The 18,977-nt window shown below is 39.2% G+C and overlaps 1 protein-coding gene across 5 annotated transcripts in view; it reads left to right on the plus strand.

The window, feature by feature from the left end:
- Positions 1 to 18,316, plus strand: part of ppp1r9a (protein phosphatase 1, regulatory subunit 9A) — a 43,149-nt gene extending 24,833 nt beyond the window's left edge. The window contains exons 6-19 of one of the 5 annotated variants that reach the window (XM_055058884.1): positions 1,477 to 1,612; positions 3,989 to 4,138; positions 5,245 to 5,298; positions 5,938 to 6,167; positions 7,287 to 7,383; positions 8,353 to 8,488; positions 9,616 to 9,695; positions 10,264 to 10,354; positions 10,446 to 10,503; positions 11,013 to 11,061; positions 12,959 to 13,081; positions 13,266 to 13,289; positions 13,490 to 13,672; positions 15,233 to 18,316. In XM_055058884.1, coding sequence (XP_054914859.1) covers positions 1,477 to 1,612; positions 3,989 to 4,138; positions 5,245 to 5,298; positions 5,938 to 6,167; positions 7,287 to 7,383; positions 8,353 to 8,488; positions 9,616 to 9,695; positions 10,264 to 10,354; positions 10,446 to 10,503; positions 11,013 to 11,061; positions 12,959 to 13,081; positions 13,266 to 13,289; positions 13,490 to 13,672; positions 15,233 to 15,418 — 1,597 coding nt within the window. In that variant the 3' untranslated portion in view covers positions 15,419 to 18,316. The other 4 variants (XM_055058885.1, XM_055058886.1, XM_055058888.1 and 1 more) reach the window with 4 other exon arrangements.
- The last annotated feature ends 661 nt before the right edge of the window (positions 18,317 to 18,977 follow it).

Here is an 18,977-nt window from a genome sequence, read left to right on the forward strand (position 1 = left end):
GAAATGTCTGAACAAGCTCAGGGGAAATGAATTCACTTGAATTGTTCCTATCTTGTATCCACTTTCCTTTCCTCCTCTCTCACGCACACCGGTTGGACCTCGCTCACACATGCACACGGACGCTTGGGCCCTGCTGTCCTCAACATTGGCTTTAATTATCGCTGTAAGGAGAAAAGAAAATGGAGATAATGACATTTTTCCCCTGATTTGTAGAAACAGCGCATGCAGTGAATCAGAAGGTTTAAGCTGGGGAACATGCAACATCCTATGATCTGGGAGCCAAAATGCAAACTTTTAGAAGGGTCGTTCTTTTTCATATTGAAGATTTGAGTTGGCTATTTGTTGTGTCCCTACAGAGGCACAGCCTGTTTTTTTTTTTGTTTTGTTTTTTTTCCATTGGTTTAAATCCCTGCCAGGCTAATAGCTGGCTGCCCTGCCGTGCTGACTGGCTTCGCACATTATCATGCACATCCAGTCCCCTAGCCTTACTCCGATACGTCAGCAAATATCGCTGTCATTGCTATTCGGCTTTGGGCCTCTGTTTCTCTCTCGTCGGCTGCTGTTGTTGCCTTGCCTCCCTGCACAAAAACACAACACAATCCAGGTCACCGGCACTTAACATGCGTGTCTGTTTACATATTCACGGGAAACACTATCAGAAATTGTCGACTGTATCCCCAGTTTTTCATTGTTTAGCTAGAAGGAGCTGAGTTACAGCGACTGATCCAGGTAGATCAAACTCCACTTAGATCATCTTAATCCCCTATCTAACAGCATGTGAAGATCACATTTTCTGTTTTGTTTTGCTTTTAGTTTTTGCTCTAAATTCTTACGTAATCAGGATAAAATCTAAAACAATATCCATGCTTGCCTATTGTGACATCACACAAGGTCTACGGTATGTTCATTTTGAAATGTATAATTTTCTTGTTTGTACTTCTTAGAGAACCAACATTATATTATATTATATTATAGTGATACATTTCTTTCTATGATGAAAATTCTGCTTTATTATCACAATAAATAACAAAAGTAATGATATCTAACCCCCCCAAAACTGTCCATATTGTCAGGAGGCTAGTTTTACTATTTTCTCCACTGTTTGGTCAATGAAAACATCAATAAATGTTAATTCATTTGAAAATATGGTTACACCAGTTATCATGGGTGTTCTGGTGATGCCAACCAAACTGCATTTTTTGATTGGTGTCCTAAAGACGCCTGTTGCAAATTTTTGAAGAGCAATATCTAAGTTTGTGTCGCCACGATTGCTGTCATGTCATGTTGTCACTGTCATACATTTAACAACAAGAGAAGCACGAAGTAGTTCTTATCGTCACTTTTACCGTTATCACAACATTGTCACAAAATTCTCTGGTAAAACGTTTAGTCCATATCGCCCATTCCATTCCATATAGTATCGTATCGTATCATATCGTATCGTATTATGTTACTTAACAACGCTTGTCCATGCAGCTTTGTGATTGGCCGAGAGCGCCCCGGTCAGCAGAGTGAGGTGGCCACACTCATCCAGCAGACCCTGGAGCAGGAGAGGAGGCAGAGAGAACTCCTGGAGCAGCAGTATGCCCACTACGACGCAGACGATGACGAGGTAATTACACATATCCTTACTTTCCCGATTGGTGTAATGTTAGCATCACACACACACAGGACTGGGAATCCTAGTTTGGATCCTGAAAGGCCATTTATTTTAAGTTCACACGCTCCCAACAACTCATGCAAGTGACAGTGTAATAAAAAAATGAGGCTTCTGGTTGTCACTTAATGCTAATCAGCTTCTTTCCCGTGGCAGCTGGCTTGAAGTATCAGCTTATTAGCTCCATAAAACTGAATGACAGTGTAGGCTTTTGATGCTAATGTTGAAAAACATGCTCTCTCACAGCCATGCAGACTAAGAGGATGCTCTGAGAGCTGCATCACTCAGCATTTCCCTCTGGTTCTGATGCGTAGTCACAGCACATTTTAATCCTCCAGACACTGAGCTCCCGGCATTGCAACTCATGTTATCTTTGGTTTTGAGCTAAATAGACACAGTTACACTTTGCTTCTGCATGAAATAGATCACTGGAAGAAGCAAAGATCAGTGCAAATGTAAAATGCATGCGGAAGAAAGGCTGCTGTCTGGTCGTGTTTCTGCATAGTGTTTTATCCATTCAGTGTGAAATCTTTCCTTCCCTGGTGATTGTTGTGTATAAAATGGTTTTGCTTTAAGAATCTCCTTTTCAGACTGTTGATGCTGAATCTAGCACTTGTGAAATTATAACAAGACATAGATACAACACTGCCAAGTGTCATTAAAGCTTCTGATTTGGCGATTAGCAGAAGGTTCACCAATCTGTGCGCAGTCAGACTTTTGCACCCTGAATATCTCTTTACATGTATTTCCCCCTCTCGATATGTCATGATGTGGTTGCACAACGGCTTTTGATAAAACAAGTTCAGATTTTTATTAAAGATTTCAGTCATTCCTGGCATGAAAATATACAGTGCCTTGTGAACGCGTTCATGGAAAACCTTCATCTAAAAATGATCAACTTCATTTTGTTTTACCTGATTTTTATGTGACAAATAAACTACAAACAGTACGTTATGTATTAATGATAGCTTTTGGCTAAGGAATAACTTAACCTCTTACCTATCATCCCCAAATAGCATATAAGTTGATGGATTTGTTTCGAGAGGAAACCATTGTCCTTGTGACAATTAAGAGGTTACTGTATAATTACGTCTCATTTACTTAAACTAAAACAATCAAAGTCAGAACCAGCTGAAAAGCTCCTTCTTCACTTAAAGTATCAGTGTCCAGAGTTTAATCCCATCGTTAGTACGGTATATGGGAATGTAATATAGGACGATGGCCCAGTAGCCACAAACCAATCAGACCGACCTCTGTTTATATGAATAGAGGATATAGGTGCAGGGAAGAGCAGGAAAAGAGACGAGGAGGCAATGTAGGTCAATATAATGAGACCGTGAATCATGCCTGTACAAGAGAAGAAAAATCAGAAGGAAAATTTAACCAACTGTGCACTACAGAGTGTATGTCAGGACTTTTTTAAGCTTTAGAGAAACATCACTGCAATGATTGGTCTCTCTTGGTCATCAGCCAAAAACTGAATCAACCCCTCCATTTTAGTGCGTAACAGTCAATGCCAATGTTCATTAATTTACAGGGTTGTTTTGAGAGGGACACAAAGAAACACAGTAATGGCTTACATAAATGTCAAATCCGGAGATGCATCTTAGTCATTTGAAAATATGTCCCTCCAGACGTCACTAGTTTTACCTTCTTAGTATCTTTGCGCTTGACATAATGTAAAAACCTTGACATTCGTATATGTCAAGAATAACATGATCACTGCTGACTCGTGGAATGTTATTTCATGATTCTTTCGCATTATTTTTCAAGCTTCTTTTTTTACACCAACGCACACTGCTAAACCATTACGTAACAGGCATTACAAGCCTGTGTGAAACTTGTGTGAAACTGAAACAGAGCTGAGTGCAGATTTAGGAAAAAACCCTTTACCATCAGCCCTTAATGAAAAACAAAAACAATGGGAACGTCCCTGTAATGGGACGTGTCCGGTGTGCCCAGTTCAAAGACTAGCTACATTTATTTCTATGTCTGAAGCAGTTTGCAATTTGTAGATAATGGCAGGTTTAACCTGCAACCTGAAGTGAAATCTTGCATAATTTTTGACAACATTCCTTCTTTTACCTATCAAGTCAAGTCACAATATGGGTCACATTGTTTAGCTTTAACTATGTTACAATTTCAGTGGGGTAGAGTATTGTACCCATATTTTAAGTCAACGTCACTTTAGATGTTTTTTGAGAGTTCCTAATGTTCAAAAAAGCAAATAATTTCCATGTAGCTTTATAGTACATTTTCCAGTCTTATTGATAACAAGGGCTATGAATACAATACATTTATTTATCTTTTTTCTTTTAATTTCTTCTAAAGCAGACAGGGGAGTACGCCACCGATGACGAGGAAACAGGAACGACGGCGGGTGGCGAGAAGAGCATAGAGGTGTTTGATCTGCCGGAAACGGAAGAGATCTTGTCTCCTTCAGAGTTGGACGCCACGAAGCTGTACCAGAAGTTCAGAGAGGTAAACCCTCTTTCTACAGTTAAACACTTACACAGTCAAATAAACATCTCTGAAGGCAGTTTGAAAAAATATCAGGGCACAGTTGGTTTTAATTCTTGTTATTGCTTTGTGGATAAATGTTAAGCCGAAGTAAATTGGTTTATCGGAAGATTAAATTAAATTAAGCAGCACAAGTTGATGACACAATGCTATGTTTTACTCTGCAGTGTTGTGCTCTTGCCAAGAGAGGCGATCTGCTTACCTTCTCAAATTCCCAGGTGGCTCATGAGCGATTATAGGTGTGAATACAGTCATCGCTACTAATGACCACGTTTAGTTGTGTCTCCCAGGAAAGAACGACGTTACTCCTCTGCACAATTTCTATCCAAGATCCAAAGAAAGAAGCGCTGCCTCCGAAATTTAAGCTCAACTGAAAAAAACCACGGCGATAAAACGGAACATTAATTTATTGTCAGGTAGCGCGGTCGCACTCTTTAGGCTGCTGAGTGGCTGATAATATTGATTGATCACTGCACTGCTGTGGCACATTTTTCTCTTTGTGAAGTTCCACAGTGGTTATATAACACGTTTAACAAATGGCTTCAACTGCACAGCGGGCGCTTCTGAGGAGACCAAGAGGAAAGAAAATTTAAAAAAACCTGCTCTCAGGGTTTTTCGCTTGTTCTTTTTGAATCCGTGTGCTGTATCTTTGCCCAACTCCTGCAGTGCATTGGTAATTACTTTAATCTTGTTTTTTTTTCTGCTGAGCTTAAGTTGCAACATTTTTATTGCAGCCCCAGACTTTACACCAAGATTTTACAAATGCTCCATCGTTACTCCCAATTCTGCTTTCACCCAAATATGCAACTCTGCCCATCCAATGTGTTAAAGATTTATATTTTAAAATCCCCCCGCTTTTAATGTTTCACTAGCTTGTTTTTTCTCCCCCCATTCTTTCCTCTGGGATGAAACGTCAAAGTGGGAGCTGGGAGGATAGGGTCGGCCGCCTCTGCCACTCAAACCGGATCGACAGCAGAGAGCCTGCGCAGCCATGCATTTGATTATCTGACCGCCATCTCTCTCCTCTCTGACGTTTCTCACTTTTGCCCTGCTTGGACTCTCTGCAGCTCCAGATCAAGCACACGGTGACAGAGGCCGAGATCCAGAAGCTCAAAAACAAGGTAAGAGATTGAAACCTTTGTGGGCTTAGTGGAGTAAGACGCTGAGGATTGTCAAAGTTTTGTTCTTTAGATGTGTGAGAAACACACAAATGCATTTGACTGTGCAGGTCTTTCTCATTCTACTCTTTGTTTTTTGTACATTATCTCTTTATTTATTGCTCCCAAGCATCGCTTTGGCAAACTGTGGAAACACAACACAGTTATTTGGGATTCTCTTCTGTCCCTAAATGCTAAAGTGTGCCGTTATTTCTGCTTTTGCCACTCATCTGAAAGCTTCAGCTCTTGCATGTATGCAAATTGATTTCAGTAATTCTTGAATTAATGAGGTGGCAGCTGAAGTGATCGAATAAAGTGGTGCCTGAAAAGCCTATTAACATGTACTGATGCTCCACTTTACCATTAAAAGTAAAGTGGTGTTATTTGAGCTTTCAGGTCAGATTTTCTTCACCTCCCATAACATCCTGCAGATTTTAAATGGCATTTTACATCATTTTCAGAAACATACCTGTCTTTACCGTGGCAGGAACTTTGATATCTCCTATTCAAGTCTCCAACACTTTCATTATCCTCACAAAATTATTTCAACAGAGAGGCTATGAGTAAATAATGTAAACAATGCTGTTTTTTGCCCGTCAACAGTTGGCCTCCGTTGAGAAGGAGAAACAGCGCTGGGAGAAGGAGAAGAGCCAGCTGAAGGCCAGCATCGAGGAGAACAAGGAGAGGATGCTGAAGTTGGAGAGCTACTGGATCGAGGCGCAGACGCTCTGCCACACCGTCAACGAGCATCTGAAGGAGGCCCAGGCCCAGTACCAGGCTCTGGAGAAGAAATACAACAAGGCCAAGAAACTCATTAAGGATTTCCAGCAGAAGTGAGTGAACACCGAGGAAACTCTTTCTAGATTTAAAACAAACCGTTTACGTCATCTTTTTGCTGAATTTTGTATTGTTTTCTTTTTATTTACAATTATTTATTTTGAGTTAATCAGACATGTCTAAATCTACTTAAAGTATTGAAATCTTTTGAAGTGTTTGCATTATGGAAAGAAAGAAAATTGGCTTAATGGGACGTTGTTTCATCCCTTTAAAACAGTTGAAAGGCACAGATTTCTAACTTCGCCTTCAACTTCATCCATCGTCTTTTGAGAAGCTTAACCTCTGATGAATTTTGAAATGCAACTGTTCTTAGCGAGCTCAGATGCCATAAAGTACTAAAAGTACTAATTTTATAAAAAAATAAAATCAGCCACACTTAAAAATCTGAAGGCAGCATTTTATGGTGCAAATATGTCAAAACTGTTGCATTAATTGATGTTTTGTGGAGCAAAGAGGAATGAAATCCAGGCTCAATATTCGAGTATTTTCACGTCTGTTATTTTGTGCTCGGTCATCCGAAACTGTCTCAAAAAATTTTAATTGGAGTCTGAAAACATTCCGGTTTTTGAAATGGGAAATGAGAAGAATTCAGAAAATGGAAAAACGTGTCTAAATCTAAGTAAGTTTAAAATGAATACCTCCAGACTTTAAAGCTGACTTGCATCCCATCTCTGTTGTGAGAACCATGAGCCCTGGACCACTCGGGCTCGCAGTCTAGTGCACTCAGACCTTCCTGCGCTTCTGTTCCATAATTCTTTCAGTCAGTCCCATCAGAACCTCTACCGCTCAGAACCACTCTGAGGGACTCTAATTGGCTCGGCCTCTGCAGGCCAAATGGAAGCAAATTGATGAAGCAAAACCCTCCATGCTCATCAGCAGCAGAGCCGCAGAGTTGTCAGAACAACGGCAAAGCAAACAGAGTGGGAGGAAGAAGCCATTCGTTCCTTCGAGAGGTGCACCTCGTTTGTTGTGTGTGATTGTATAATATCTTGCTGTATTGCTAGTTGCTCTGAAAGCCTAACTTGTGTAAAGAAAAAAATAAAATAAAAGCTCCTGTTTTCACTTGTTAATACACAGCTACCGGGCACCCTGCCATTTGCTTCTTGTACTTCCAGAGAGGTGGAGTTCATCCAGAAGGAGGATGCAGAGAGGAGGCGACTGGAGGAGGCTGAGAAAGCTCACCTGGCTGAGATCCAGGGACTGCAAGTTAGGGTAACAGGACTATCTCCATCCGTCTTCTCTCATCTCTGTCGAAGAAAATGTCTTAATTTCGATAGAAGTTTGTGTGCATAAATAATTAACAAGCAATGAGTCTCGGTTTTCTTTTCATCGTTACTGCGGGAGTATTAAAAATTTTTTGTGTAACACTGATGGAAGGTTCTGTATCAATATATCTGATCAGGTGGCCCACCGTGTGATTATGTCACAGTAATAAATACATGACTACGCCAGCTATTCATATTATGTGTGTGTTGTTTCTTCTTTTCCTGCCCTTGTTTTCTGTGTTTTGTTATTTTCTCCACGGCTGAATGGACAGTCACCCTGAATACCCCCGTCATGACTCTGCACACTGAATCCATGTCCCTACTGTCCTGCTGCGGCGCATTGTAAAAAATGAACATTGAATATTAGGCCAAGAACAAAAACTATTAATCTGTTCAGTGTTTCTAAGCAGACTGGGGGGGGGAAATTTAAAAAAAGGAAAAGTCTGGAATTCATTTAAATTATGTTCATGTCTTGAGTGTGGAAAAATCTTTGCTTTTCCAGGCTATTTTTACTCTCTTGCTTTCTAAAAGTTCAGTCCATCCATTCATGTCTGTGGATCCGTCCATAAAACCATTTTTTTCTGTTGGTTTGTCCGTTCATCTGTGCTCAATTATTTTTTCATCAGTTTTATTTGTCTGTTCATCCATCCCTCTTGTGTTTTTTGCATGTTCATGTATGTCAAAAATTGTATCCAGAGTGAACTTCATAGTGAAATCTGATGAAAAATAGAAGAAACGTAGATCTTGTAATATGGAAATCTGGAAGAAAAACTAATTTCAGATATAGCGCGAGCTCAGCTCATCTTCTGCAAACGATTTCAAACCAATCAAAACCCGAGTAACGTTTATTTCGGAGCTCTAAGGACTGGTAAAAGCCCGCAGATCATTAATGTTGATCGGTGCCTCTCTCCTACAGATTGCAGCACTGGAGTCTGAGTTAATGCAGCTGATGAAGCAGAACGGCATCCAGGTCAACAACAACAACAGCAACAGTTCTGAGAGGCTCAGCGCTCAGCAGCACAGCCCGAGCGGAGCTGCGGCTCAAGCTAGAGGTCTTTATGGGAGGGCACTGGTTTCCACTACATTTTACTACTTTTTCCACCTTTAGCACAAACTAATTTATACTCCTGGGAAATTAAGACTTAAAATTCTTTACGTTAAACCAAGAAGTTTGCTTTTAGCAGAATCAGACACATTTCTCTACAGATAAGTCACTGAAACAGGGCCACTCAAAAAAATTTATATTATGTTCAGTTGGGAGAAAAAAAACAGTTCCTCCCTATATATATATATATATATATATATATATATATATATATATATATATATATATATCTATATATATAAGAGGATTTTAGTTCAGTGATATATATATATATATATATATATATATATTATATATCACTGAACTAAAATCCTCTTAAACCTTGTAGAAGCATATTTTTGATGTAACGATGACATATTTAAACTATTGGCCACAATTTGCCACTGTAAATTTAAAATAGGCAAGACAGGTTATCTTTGATGTCACTTAATTAGTGAAATGGAAAGTGAATTTTTTTTCTGTTCTCCTCTAACACATCTCCTGCAACTCCAGTGTAGCAGCTCGACTTTGCACGTTTTAGCAGACCAGATATCCGCCTTCGGTACCAATCGTTTTGTTCGGCCTTACACCGAAAGCGGACACGCGTCCATCCCCTGACCTAAAGCTCACTTTAAAACTTCCCGCCAACCAAAACAATGGTGTAATCCATGTTTAAGCACATCTGTCCGACTTTCTTCTCCTGGAGTCTTTTTAAGCTCCGCTGGCTTTGTTTCAGTGGTTACATCTGTCATAGCAGAGTCGGCTCTAACAAGTGCCACGTCTGATGGGGTTAGAGTGATTGGATCTGAGCCGATACGAACCAGGCGGCACTCTGCAGGAGGACAGAGCCGAAATGTGACAAAGAGAAAAAGACGCCCTCTGTTGGCACATGTGCTACTAGCACTTAAGGGATCAGTAGACTAAAGAATTATTTAAAACTCTGTTAATAATTCCAATGAAGCTTTTTTAGTTTCACTCAGCTGACGTGTTCTTTAATGATGTGAAAGTTCAACGGTGCATCAACACGGTGGACAGAAGCTTTTCATAAGAAAATCACTGTTTTTACTCTGTTTTCTGTTTTCGGTGCTACTCTAGAAGTCGACGAAGGATCTTCCCACTCATCCAGCATAAAGACAGGCTGCACAGGAGACGGCGTCAGTTTCCAAGAGGGACAGGTTTGTATAAGCAAACGCTGTCATTTGTCCTCATCATCGCAAGAGTTTTATCTAGCGGCACCTAGAGAATTGATCCACCAAATGATCCACAGCCATTCAAGCTGCTGAATTGCTGCACGTCTGTGTCTGTCGTCTCTCATTAGAATAATTTCTGTGTATAAATTTGCTGCTTTATTGAAGTGTGTGACGCTGTCACAGCTTACTGTCCTGCCCAGCGGGATAATAACATCAGCAATGAGTTTTTTTTTTTTTTTTCTGGATGCTGGCTAAAGCTGTCACTTAGCTCAGCGAGAGCAGGAAGGAGTCCAGATTAAGGGAGCAAGTGGAGATGAAATCTGGCAGGAACACAGAAGCAAAGGCGCCTACATAGAGAAAAAAAAGAGGACAAGAAATTGGACATGGGGGGGAAGTATGTCAAGAGACTTCTGTCAGATTAGTGTGCAGCCCTAGTTGTTTGGATCAGATGGTGCATAAGTGTATCTTGTACCAAACATCACTATTTTCTCCATTTAGCCTTATATCATCATTCTTTAGTGACCTACTTCCGTCTTTATTGGTGTGTCTTCAGATTTCTGAGGCACTTGGTAGTCCAGCGCGTAGTTGCTTTGGATCGGTTCGCTGCGATTCGAAAGACGGTTCCCCCAGGAAAACACAACATGGTCAGTACATCTGCTTCTTCATCTACTGGTGTACTTCTTTTGGGTGTCCCAATATTTGGATTTTTCTCATTTCAATATACATTTTTCGCAGGTTCTCAGTCAGTTGGAAAGTCAAGCCTGGACGAACACAGACAAGCTCCAGACCCTGGGTAAAACAAACAAAAGGAAAATCTTGTTTGCTTCATCATTTTCCTATTATCTTTTACTGTTGCAGAAAATAATAAAGAATAAATCAGGTTAGTGTTTTTAGGAAAGTCAAAGCAAGCAAAACGTGCAGATGGAAAATCTGGTTCAGGAGAGAATTGGGGAGAAAACATCGACCAAGGAGATGTGTTGATCAGCAACAGAGACCTGAAAAGTCATGAACACCGATGATGAACATACATGGCGACTAAGAAATTAGTAAATAAATAGCAACTGCTGAGAGACAGCAGGAAATTAAACAGAAAGCAGATTGAGCAGAGTAAAAACTACAGCTTTTTATGAAGAAATTTATGCAAACCCTGGGGCGATTTGCATTGTGGCATAAATATTGCCAAACTTTGTTGATATGATAAAGTAATCACATAAAATGAAACTCTGAAGATCTCATCTCATCAGCTGTTCAGTATTTCTGTAAATCCATCTTGTTTTGTTTATCGCCTTGTTTCTCTTCCAGTTCCACAGAACCGTCAGCAGATGGCAGTGTGCCGAAACCAAGGGACAAGGTAAATGAGCTTTCCTCTGTTCTACGGAAACGACGAATCATTGTTCTTTTTGCAACCAGGCACAAAGGACATTACAAAACAATTTTTATTTGTGATATTATTAATTGAACAAAAAGAGGCCTGTTTAGGTTTTCTAAAACTACCTTAATCGATATTTTTAAGCCAAAATTACATCAGCTCTCTGCACACGTTTGGTGAAAAATTAAAAACTCTTTTTATTTTTGCACTAATCCATTGTTTTATGTCTGTTAAACAGAGCTCACTTACATGGCCCCAGTTCTTCTCCTACTCATATTATGTGGTATTGTATAGGATCATGATTTGTTATTTATATCCCTATCCACTTAAAAGGGGAATAAGATGTTTCTCTGTGGGGTAAATCAGAGACGAATCATTGCATAACCTTAAACGAATCATTATCTACAAACAGAATCAGTTATCAACGCTTTAATTTTGCTCATTGTATTATTGTTTTTATTTTTTTTTTTGCATGTGGGACTTTGCAACAAAACAATTTCTATCGGACGTGAATAATATATTAATGAAGGAGACTAAGTTTTTGATCCTGAACAACCTCCGTCCTTTTCTCTCTCTTTCTCTCTCTTGAGGACGAGCTCATCTAAAGATGAGTGTAAATCAGAAGATAAATCAAAGCAGAACTTATGTGCAAATGAGAAGCTTTTAGGGGAAGATTTAACTTACAGAGCTGAGAGTCTTAGCCCGGGAGATTAGTCTGACTTTTAGCTCAAATGCTGCCAAGGCTCAAATAATCCCTCTAAGCTGCAGAAGACAAAATCTTTTTATTACATTTGATCATGACAGTCTTTGAAATCTGCTCTCAGTTCAGGAGTAATATCAATCCCAGGGCTGAATAAAACCATTTAATTTTTCAGGCTTCGTCTAATGATATAATGTGTCATTTTTCTTTATAATAGTTTGCTTTCTCTCCTAAAAACCCCCCACATATTTATGTTTATTTTCAGGGCCTCGCGAATAGCCATTTCACATTTTGTAATAGTCCAGTGGCAAACTCAATATATGTTAAATAAATAGTGTGTTATAGATGTACACAAAGTAATGCTAAATAGGAATTGGAATGAAAATAAGAACTGGTTCACATTTTTTGTGTGTGGGTGTCATACATACACTGTTTGAGGCGCGTCTCTGTCAGCTAAAATGTTCTGTCAGTTCTTTAAAAACAGAAGAAAAGTTCGACCTGCATCAGGTGGGATGAAGACAGTCTGTAAACAGTCTTGCCACACAATTTCAGTTGGATTTAGGTCTAGACTTTGACTGGGCCATTCAGCCGGGATCATTTTTCTGCAGGAAGGCAAACCTTGTCTCCTTTCCAGCCTCTCACAGCCATCAGCTTGTATTTGAAATGCATAAGGGTAAAAATCCTTACATAAATAAACCATTCAATAACAATGAAATAGAATGTTTAGAAGCATAAACAAACAAAGATGTTATTTTTCTTCTCTTCTGTAATGATGCCATATGTTGTGATGGTGTATAAAGCAAAATGAAATATACTTTGTGGTTTATTGCGATGTGACCAAAAGTTCAATGGGATGGGAATATTTTAGCGGAGCACTGTAGCGACACATGGAACAATCTGAATTTATTTGTACTTTCAGTTCATTTAGGAAGCTTTCATCAGAAGACAATTGTTTATCACCTGATATGCAGTTGTGCTGATTTCCCCCCTCCTCATTTCCAGCCGCGCATCCTTGATTCGACTATCCACTCACTAATGCTACATCGAGTTACTTTACACCAATAACACTGCACCGAACCAGCAGTAAAGCTAAAATACTCCAGTTAATCAGCTAAATTCTGTCTCAAAGCCAGTTGGCTCCTGTTGCAAAATTCACTAAGTGCAATTCTGACTATACAGGCGCCAAACGTTGGCGACGACCTGAGCGCCAGCAGCAGCAGCAGCTCGGTGGAGATCAGTGGTCTGCTCAGCGCCACCAAAGTGTCGGGGCGCTCACACACCCCAGTGTTGTCCTCGGATGAGGTAAAAAAATACACCTGGAAAATACTCTCTTCCTCTTTGGAGGAAGATTGCTTGAGGGCGTGTGTGTGTGTGTGTGTGTGGTTTTTTTTTTAGATACTCTTCTGTTTTTGCAGTTTAACTAATTTCTGCTCTGTTAACAATACTAGTCCTGTTTTTATTTATTTTTTTCTGCTGCGATGTCCAGAGTCTGGATATGATAGACGATGAGGTGAGACTAAAGCTGCTGGCCTGTAGAGCTCATGCGTGTTGTTGTGTCCATATTGTGCTTGAACAATGTTTTTTGTGAGTGTGTGTTGTGTTTTGTGTTAATTTAACTGCTGCTTGTTTCATCTGGACTCATTTTTAATCCCGTTTTGGTTCATTAATCTTTTTGCATCTAATCCGCTTCTATATCGTGTGAAATGTTAGATTTTTGATGAAGCGCAGTCTTCGAAGCAGCACGAGTGGCAGAGCCGCAGCATTACGGACTGGACCTCGCAGCAAGTGGCGCGCTGGCTCACAGGCCTCAATTTAGAACACCATATCCCAGAATTCACTGCCAAAAACATCGACGGGGAGCAGCTGCTGCGGCTGGACAGTGCTGAACTCAAGGTGACTTTGTGTTTCTGGCCTAAAAGAACATTTTGACAGGAAGCATAAATGCATCAGTAGTATGAGAATAACAAAATATCAAATGAATTCATGTCCATTTCAATCCCAAAGCAGTTTTATTCAAGATAGAAGTTTTCATGCACTCATTATGGGAAGGATTATTATTCAGGTTTGGTGCATTTATTGTAAGTTTGTCTAATGGGGACAAGGTCAACATGATATACACAAAGCCTGACAAATATTTTGATCAATATGTAACACATTCCAAGACAGATAATTGTCACAGAGGAGTTTCCAGATCTAGATAATCCATCAATAAACCTTTGGCATATTTCTGGAGGAATTGACAATCGTCCCTAAACCATCCATAATGTATGTTGGAGTGTGTTCAAATATAACCTCTGAGTTGAATTCAAATGGAAGAATCTGGAGAATCTGTCATATATGTATCTGGAAATTTTTTTTTTTCTATTTATATTTTGATCATTTTATTATTTCCATGTTTTTGTCATTTTAGTTTATTCTTTGTGCGCTTTAATTTATTCTTATTGTTTATGCTTTGGATTTATTTTCTTTGAATGGCGCGTCTTTTTGTTTACTGTTCATATTGGTCTCAGGTTTTCCCCTAATGTTCCCCCTTCCCAGCTGCATCCACTTACCTGTAATTAGCTCTTTTGTTCCCTTTTATAATTTCCACCCCTCTCGGTATTTAAGCTCCTCTCCCCCATTTTGAAGACACATTCTGTGGAGTCACAAACATCTGTGCTGTCACACAGCACGATGCTGCCACTACCATGCTCGAGAATTAACAGAGTGCCTTGACACGAGTCATTCAAACCGTTTCTAGTCACCGCAGCGTAATCGCTCCGTGTTTGTCTCATTTGACCATAAAATGTTTTTCCCCAGAAGGGTTTTGGTTTGTCTACATAAGTGGACACAAATTTCAGTCAAGCCAGAAGCTTTTTTCGTTGGTTGCCACGTCACAGTCATGGAAAAACTTGCTTAGCTCGGGAGAGTAACACTCATGCCCCGTCATCTTCCAGTTTCAAATAATATTGAGCCAAATTTCCTTCGTCTGCCAGTGATGGCTAACCCAACGCAATCGTGTGAAATTGTATAGCTTTGAATTTTTTGACATGACTTTCTTCTTTTTTTTTTTCTTTAAATTGATGAACAATGCTAAAACGTTTCTGGAACAGTTTCCCCAAAGCCCCAAAATTAACACTAATAAAAATTTATAAACCATGCATAAATGTTGGATCCATGCCTGGAAACCAACCAGTTTAAATAAGCTCTACTAATTCTTTCCAGAGCCGTAACAGAGTTCTGCCCAAACTTTATTGATGCCACATTTCTTTCGATCGCTGTGTAATGAATAGTTTATGGTAGACAATGTATTTATACACATGTTGGGTGTTTGAAAGCTTTTGTTATAAACAGCATTTCTCCACAAGCCGAATTTTAAAAAACAACGTTTCGATTAAGCTGTATTAAAAGAACTGACAATCTCAGGTTAAAAAAAAATAAACCAATGTTCTTTTTTGTTGTTGTTTTTTTCAGACTCTTGGAGTGACTTCTTCCCAGGACCGCTCCCTGATCAAGAAAAAAATCAAAGACCTCAAAGTTCTGATGGAGAAGGCCCGGCGCAACCAGGAGAAAGTGGAGAAACAACGTGAGAAGATAAGGAAGAAAGAGCTGGAGCAGCAGCAGCAGAAGGATGCATGCAAAGAAAGCTCCACGGTGTGAAAAGAACCCGACCTGTTGTTGTACTGTAGCGCCACACGGAGCAGCATCTCGCGGAGCAGAAGGTCAGCAGGTCCCTCGTAGAAACCCAGCGGGACGCCTGCTCTGTAGTTCTCAAAGTTGGAGCTCCACAGCTGACCGTCAGAAGGGGCTGAGTGATCTATTCCCCCGGCATACCAAAACTAAAACTAGCTTTTGGTTGGTGGAATCCTGCCCGTCATTTTCCCAGTTTTCTCCCCCGTCCATCCTGTAATTTCACCCTTTTTGACGAGTTATTAAGTTCTATTTATTTTGCTGTTTATAGCTGTAAATTGGGTTTTATTTATTCATTCATATCCAGAGTCAATCTGTGATGACGTTCATCTCATCTTCCTCCCATATCATCATAGACAAAACACGTGTTCATGTACAGCGATAAATACAAATGCAGATTCGTCTAACGTGCCATTTTAATAGACTTGTGAAAACCTACATGAGCAGAATCTACTGTTTTTGTGAAGCAGGTTAGGTCTGCGAGGTCGATTTTAAAAGGACATCCCTCAACTCCCCCCCACTGGGTGTCTCCATGACGCTCATTTCTTCCACCCAAGGAAGCAGAACAGAGAGAGAAGAAGATCTGTTGGAGAACACTGGAAGTGCAAACACTGGAAATGTTGACATTATACGCCGAAAAGCAGCTTGACTGATAAAAGACGTACTGTATTCACCGGACTGGGTTTGTAAGTGATTTTCAGGTACTGTGCAAGCAGTGAATTTGTAACCTAATCTAATCCTCAAGAAGCTCATTTACTGAAACTTCCTTCTCATATGCATAATGTTGCTCCGACTCCACTAATAACCTGCTTTCGACCTCCTTTTGTAAGTCGGTAATAAAGTTAAACCCCGCTGCTGCCTTTAGACATGCTAGAGTAGTTGAATACTTCCTGAGCTCTCCCTGCTTCTGTGTGCGTGTCGAAACAAATGCTAAGCTAATTCTCTTATATTCTTTCTTGTTGTTCTTTTTGATGGTTCACATGCAGATATCATACCTGACACTGTAACGTTACACTGGTCGCCAATTTCAGGCGACCAGTTTTTCTGAAGCTCCATCAGTCAACGCCAAATTTAGCTGTGTTCAAATTTGAAAATGTAACAGCATTTTAAAGAGTTTGATAAAGCTTTGATAATGTTGATCACCATCAGAGCTGTTCTATTATTTTAAGACAGAAATAAAATGGTTTATTTTTATTTCTCTTAACATGCACAGCTAGCATGTTTCGTTTTACAAAAATAGCAAACTTTAACGTTAACTGTTAGCGCACACTAACAAAACATCTCCAAATTCAGAATATTGAATGACAGAGAGTGAAAGCAGCTTTGCAGTGCATTTACCCTTCCTGTTACATGCTGAAAGTTTTGCTCTCTCTTGCAGCTGGACATGCTGTAGAAAAAAACCCTGATTTCTGCAGGATCTAAAAATAATCCACATTTCTCTAGATTTGACTTGAATCTACATATTTCAGTGGTTTACTAAAACGCACCACTAAGTTTGAGACTAACAGTAAGTAAATTGTTGATATTTTAGGACTGTAGCTACATGTCTGCACAAAAAACATCAACTTTAGTTGCTAAAGTTCCATTTTTTTTTTAAAATAAATATAAGCTTTTAGGTAAGTATGTTGAGCTGACTTACGTAAACTTTTCTTTGTACAAGTCAATGTATAATGGTGTTAAATTGATTCTACAATGATATTATTGTTATCGCAACCTGGTAACAAGGCAACACAAGATATTGTGAATTCTCCAACTGGAAAAAAATTGGATTTTTGAGTTGGTTGGAAATCCCTTGTGACCAATTAAATTCTGATTCCTGTCACTAGCCATTCTCTCGGTGCATCTCTAACATCAATGTCTTACCATATTCTGTATCTCATACAGCTGAAACCATAACCAACACTTGTTAAGTTGCTTTGCAGTTATTTAAAATGTTATTTAAGATTATGAAATGTATGTTTCTTGTTTCCAAAGGAACATTTTGTAGGATTTGCGCCACATGATTGGAGAAAGCCCGTTCTGCTCAAGAAGCCTTATTGACTTGCTGCTAACAGATTAGGAACAGGCAATGTCCCAGCATCACCAGTCACTATTATTTATCTCTTCATATATTTTACTGAGTATGTATCTGTTGCTTTCTTAGCTTATAAAGATAAAGAGTTTTATTAACAGCTAATAATGATTTATCCAGAATTGTACGAATATACCCTTTTTCCAGATCATGTATGAATCCTCCCATTAAAACTCTAACGGAAAATGAAAAGTTCATCCAAAGAGAGAAGGACACACAGTACTAATTTCCTGTTGTGCTTGTGGTTTTCTTCTCTTGCAACCACAATGCTGCTCCAGCGCTACTGCTAACGAATAATTCCTAGAAAACATTTTGTAAGCCTCTGTGAATACACAGCAAACTGGACTCTTTGGACTCATTTCTTTTGTATGTACAGTTAAACACTAAAAGCAATATGGCGTAAGGATACTGCAGAAGCCTTGTTTTATATTGTGTCAGTGTGTTTGCGCAGTTCGTCAGAAGCTTGAGGAGACCCCGAGCCACCAGCGGGACTCTTTATCTTTTCTACGTGTTTGATTGAGCTTGCCTGGGCTGACTCATCCCATGCATGGATGAGGCCCTGGTGTTCCTGGCAGGCCAAAGAAATGCAGATGGTTCAAGTATTGATCTGGAAGTGTTTGTCTTTTTGTGTGCATCGAGAGTGAAAGGACTTTGCCACCGACAATAAGTTATGCTTTTACCCTTTTGTCTTTGCCCTGCTCTTATTTTTGTTTATTTTTTATTTTTTGCATTGAGCAGAGTTTGAAAGGGTAGCAACCTGTCACGCTAAATAAAATGTGCAGTCATTGTCCACAGTTTGCCTTGGTTATTTCTTTGTTCCTCTTTAATTATTTTTGATTTTCTTTGAACGTAAACAGTTTTATTAATCATAAATATCCTGTTTGTTAAAAATCAGTTTTTTTATGTGTTACAGTTTTAAAAGAAAACATCTGCACAGTTAAATTTGATGAATACATGTCACAAACAGAGATGTATAAAATATTAATGGAATAAAAGACTTGGTGATCACAAAATGCGATTGATTCTGGGAGTTCTGGATATGTTTTGTTCTAGATAAACAGAGCTGGGAGCTTTGTATTTCACAGTACTATCTTTTTTTTTTAACATCTTTTACTAATTTTTTAACTGTAGACATGGAAAATTTTAATCAATTTCTTGAGGCTGTATTGTGACCGTGTGTTGCGTCGTCTTTCACAATTTGAACATTAGCTTTCTGTGTCACGTTACATTTATATCCTAATGAAACAGGAAATCATAGATGACTTGGTAAAAGCTTCTGGACACTAATCAAGTTAAAAAGAAAGTATAATAAACAAAACAACAACAGAAGCCACTTTTGTTTTGCAGGAATTGTTGGGGGTGCAAATAATCTGTTTTTTTTTTTCTTTTTTGAAAAAAAAAGAAAAAAAAAGTGAAAAAATTACCAAAAAAAATTGTTCTAAAGACATTTCCGAAACT

This window comes from Poeciliopsis prolifica, unplaced genomic scaffold (assembly GCF_027474105.1).
Source record: "Poeciliopsis prolifica strain line A6 unplaced genomic scaffold, Auburn_PproV2 SCAFFOLD052, whole genome shotgun sequence".
NCBI classification, from domain to species: domain Eukaryota; kingdom Metazoa; phylum Chordata; class Actinopteri; order Cyprinodontiformes; family Poeciliidae; genus Poeciliopsis; species Poeciliopsis prolifica.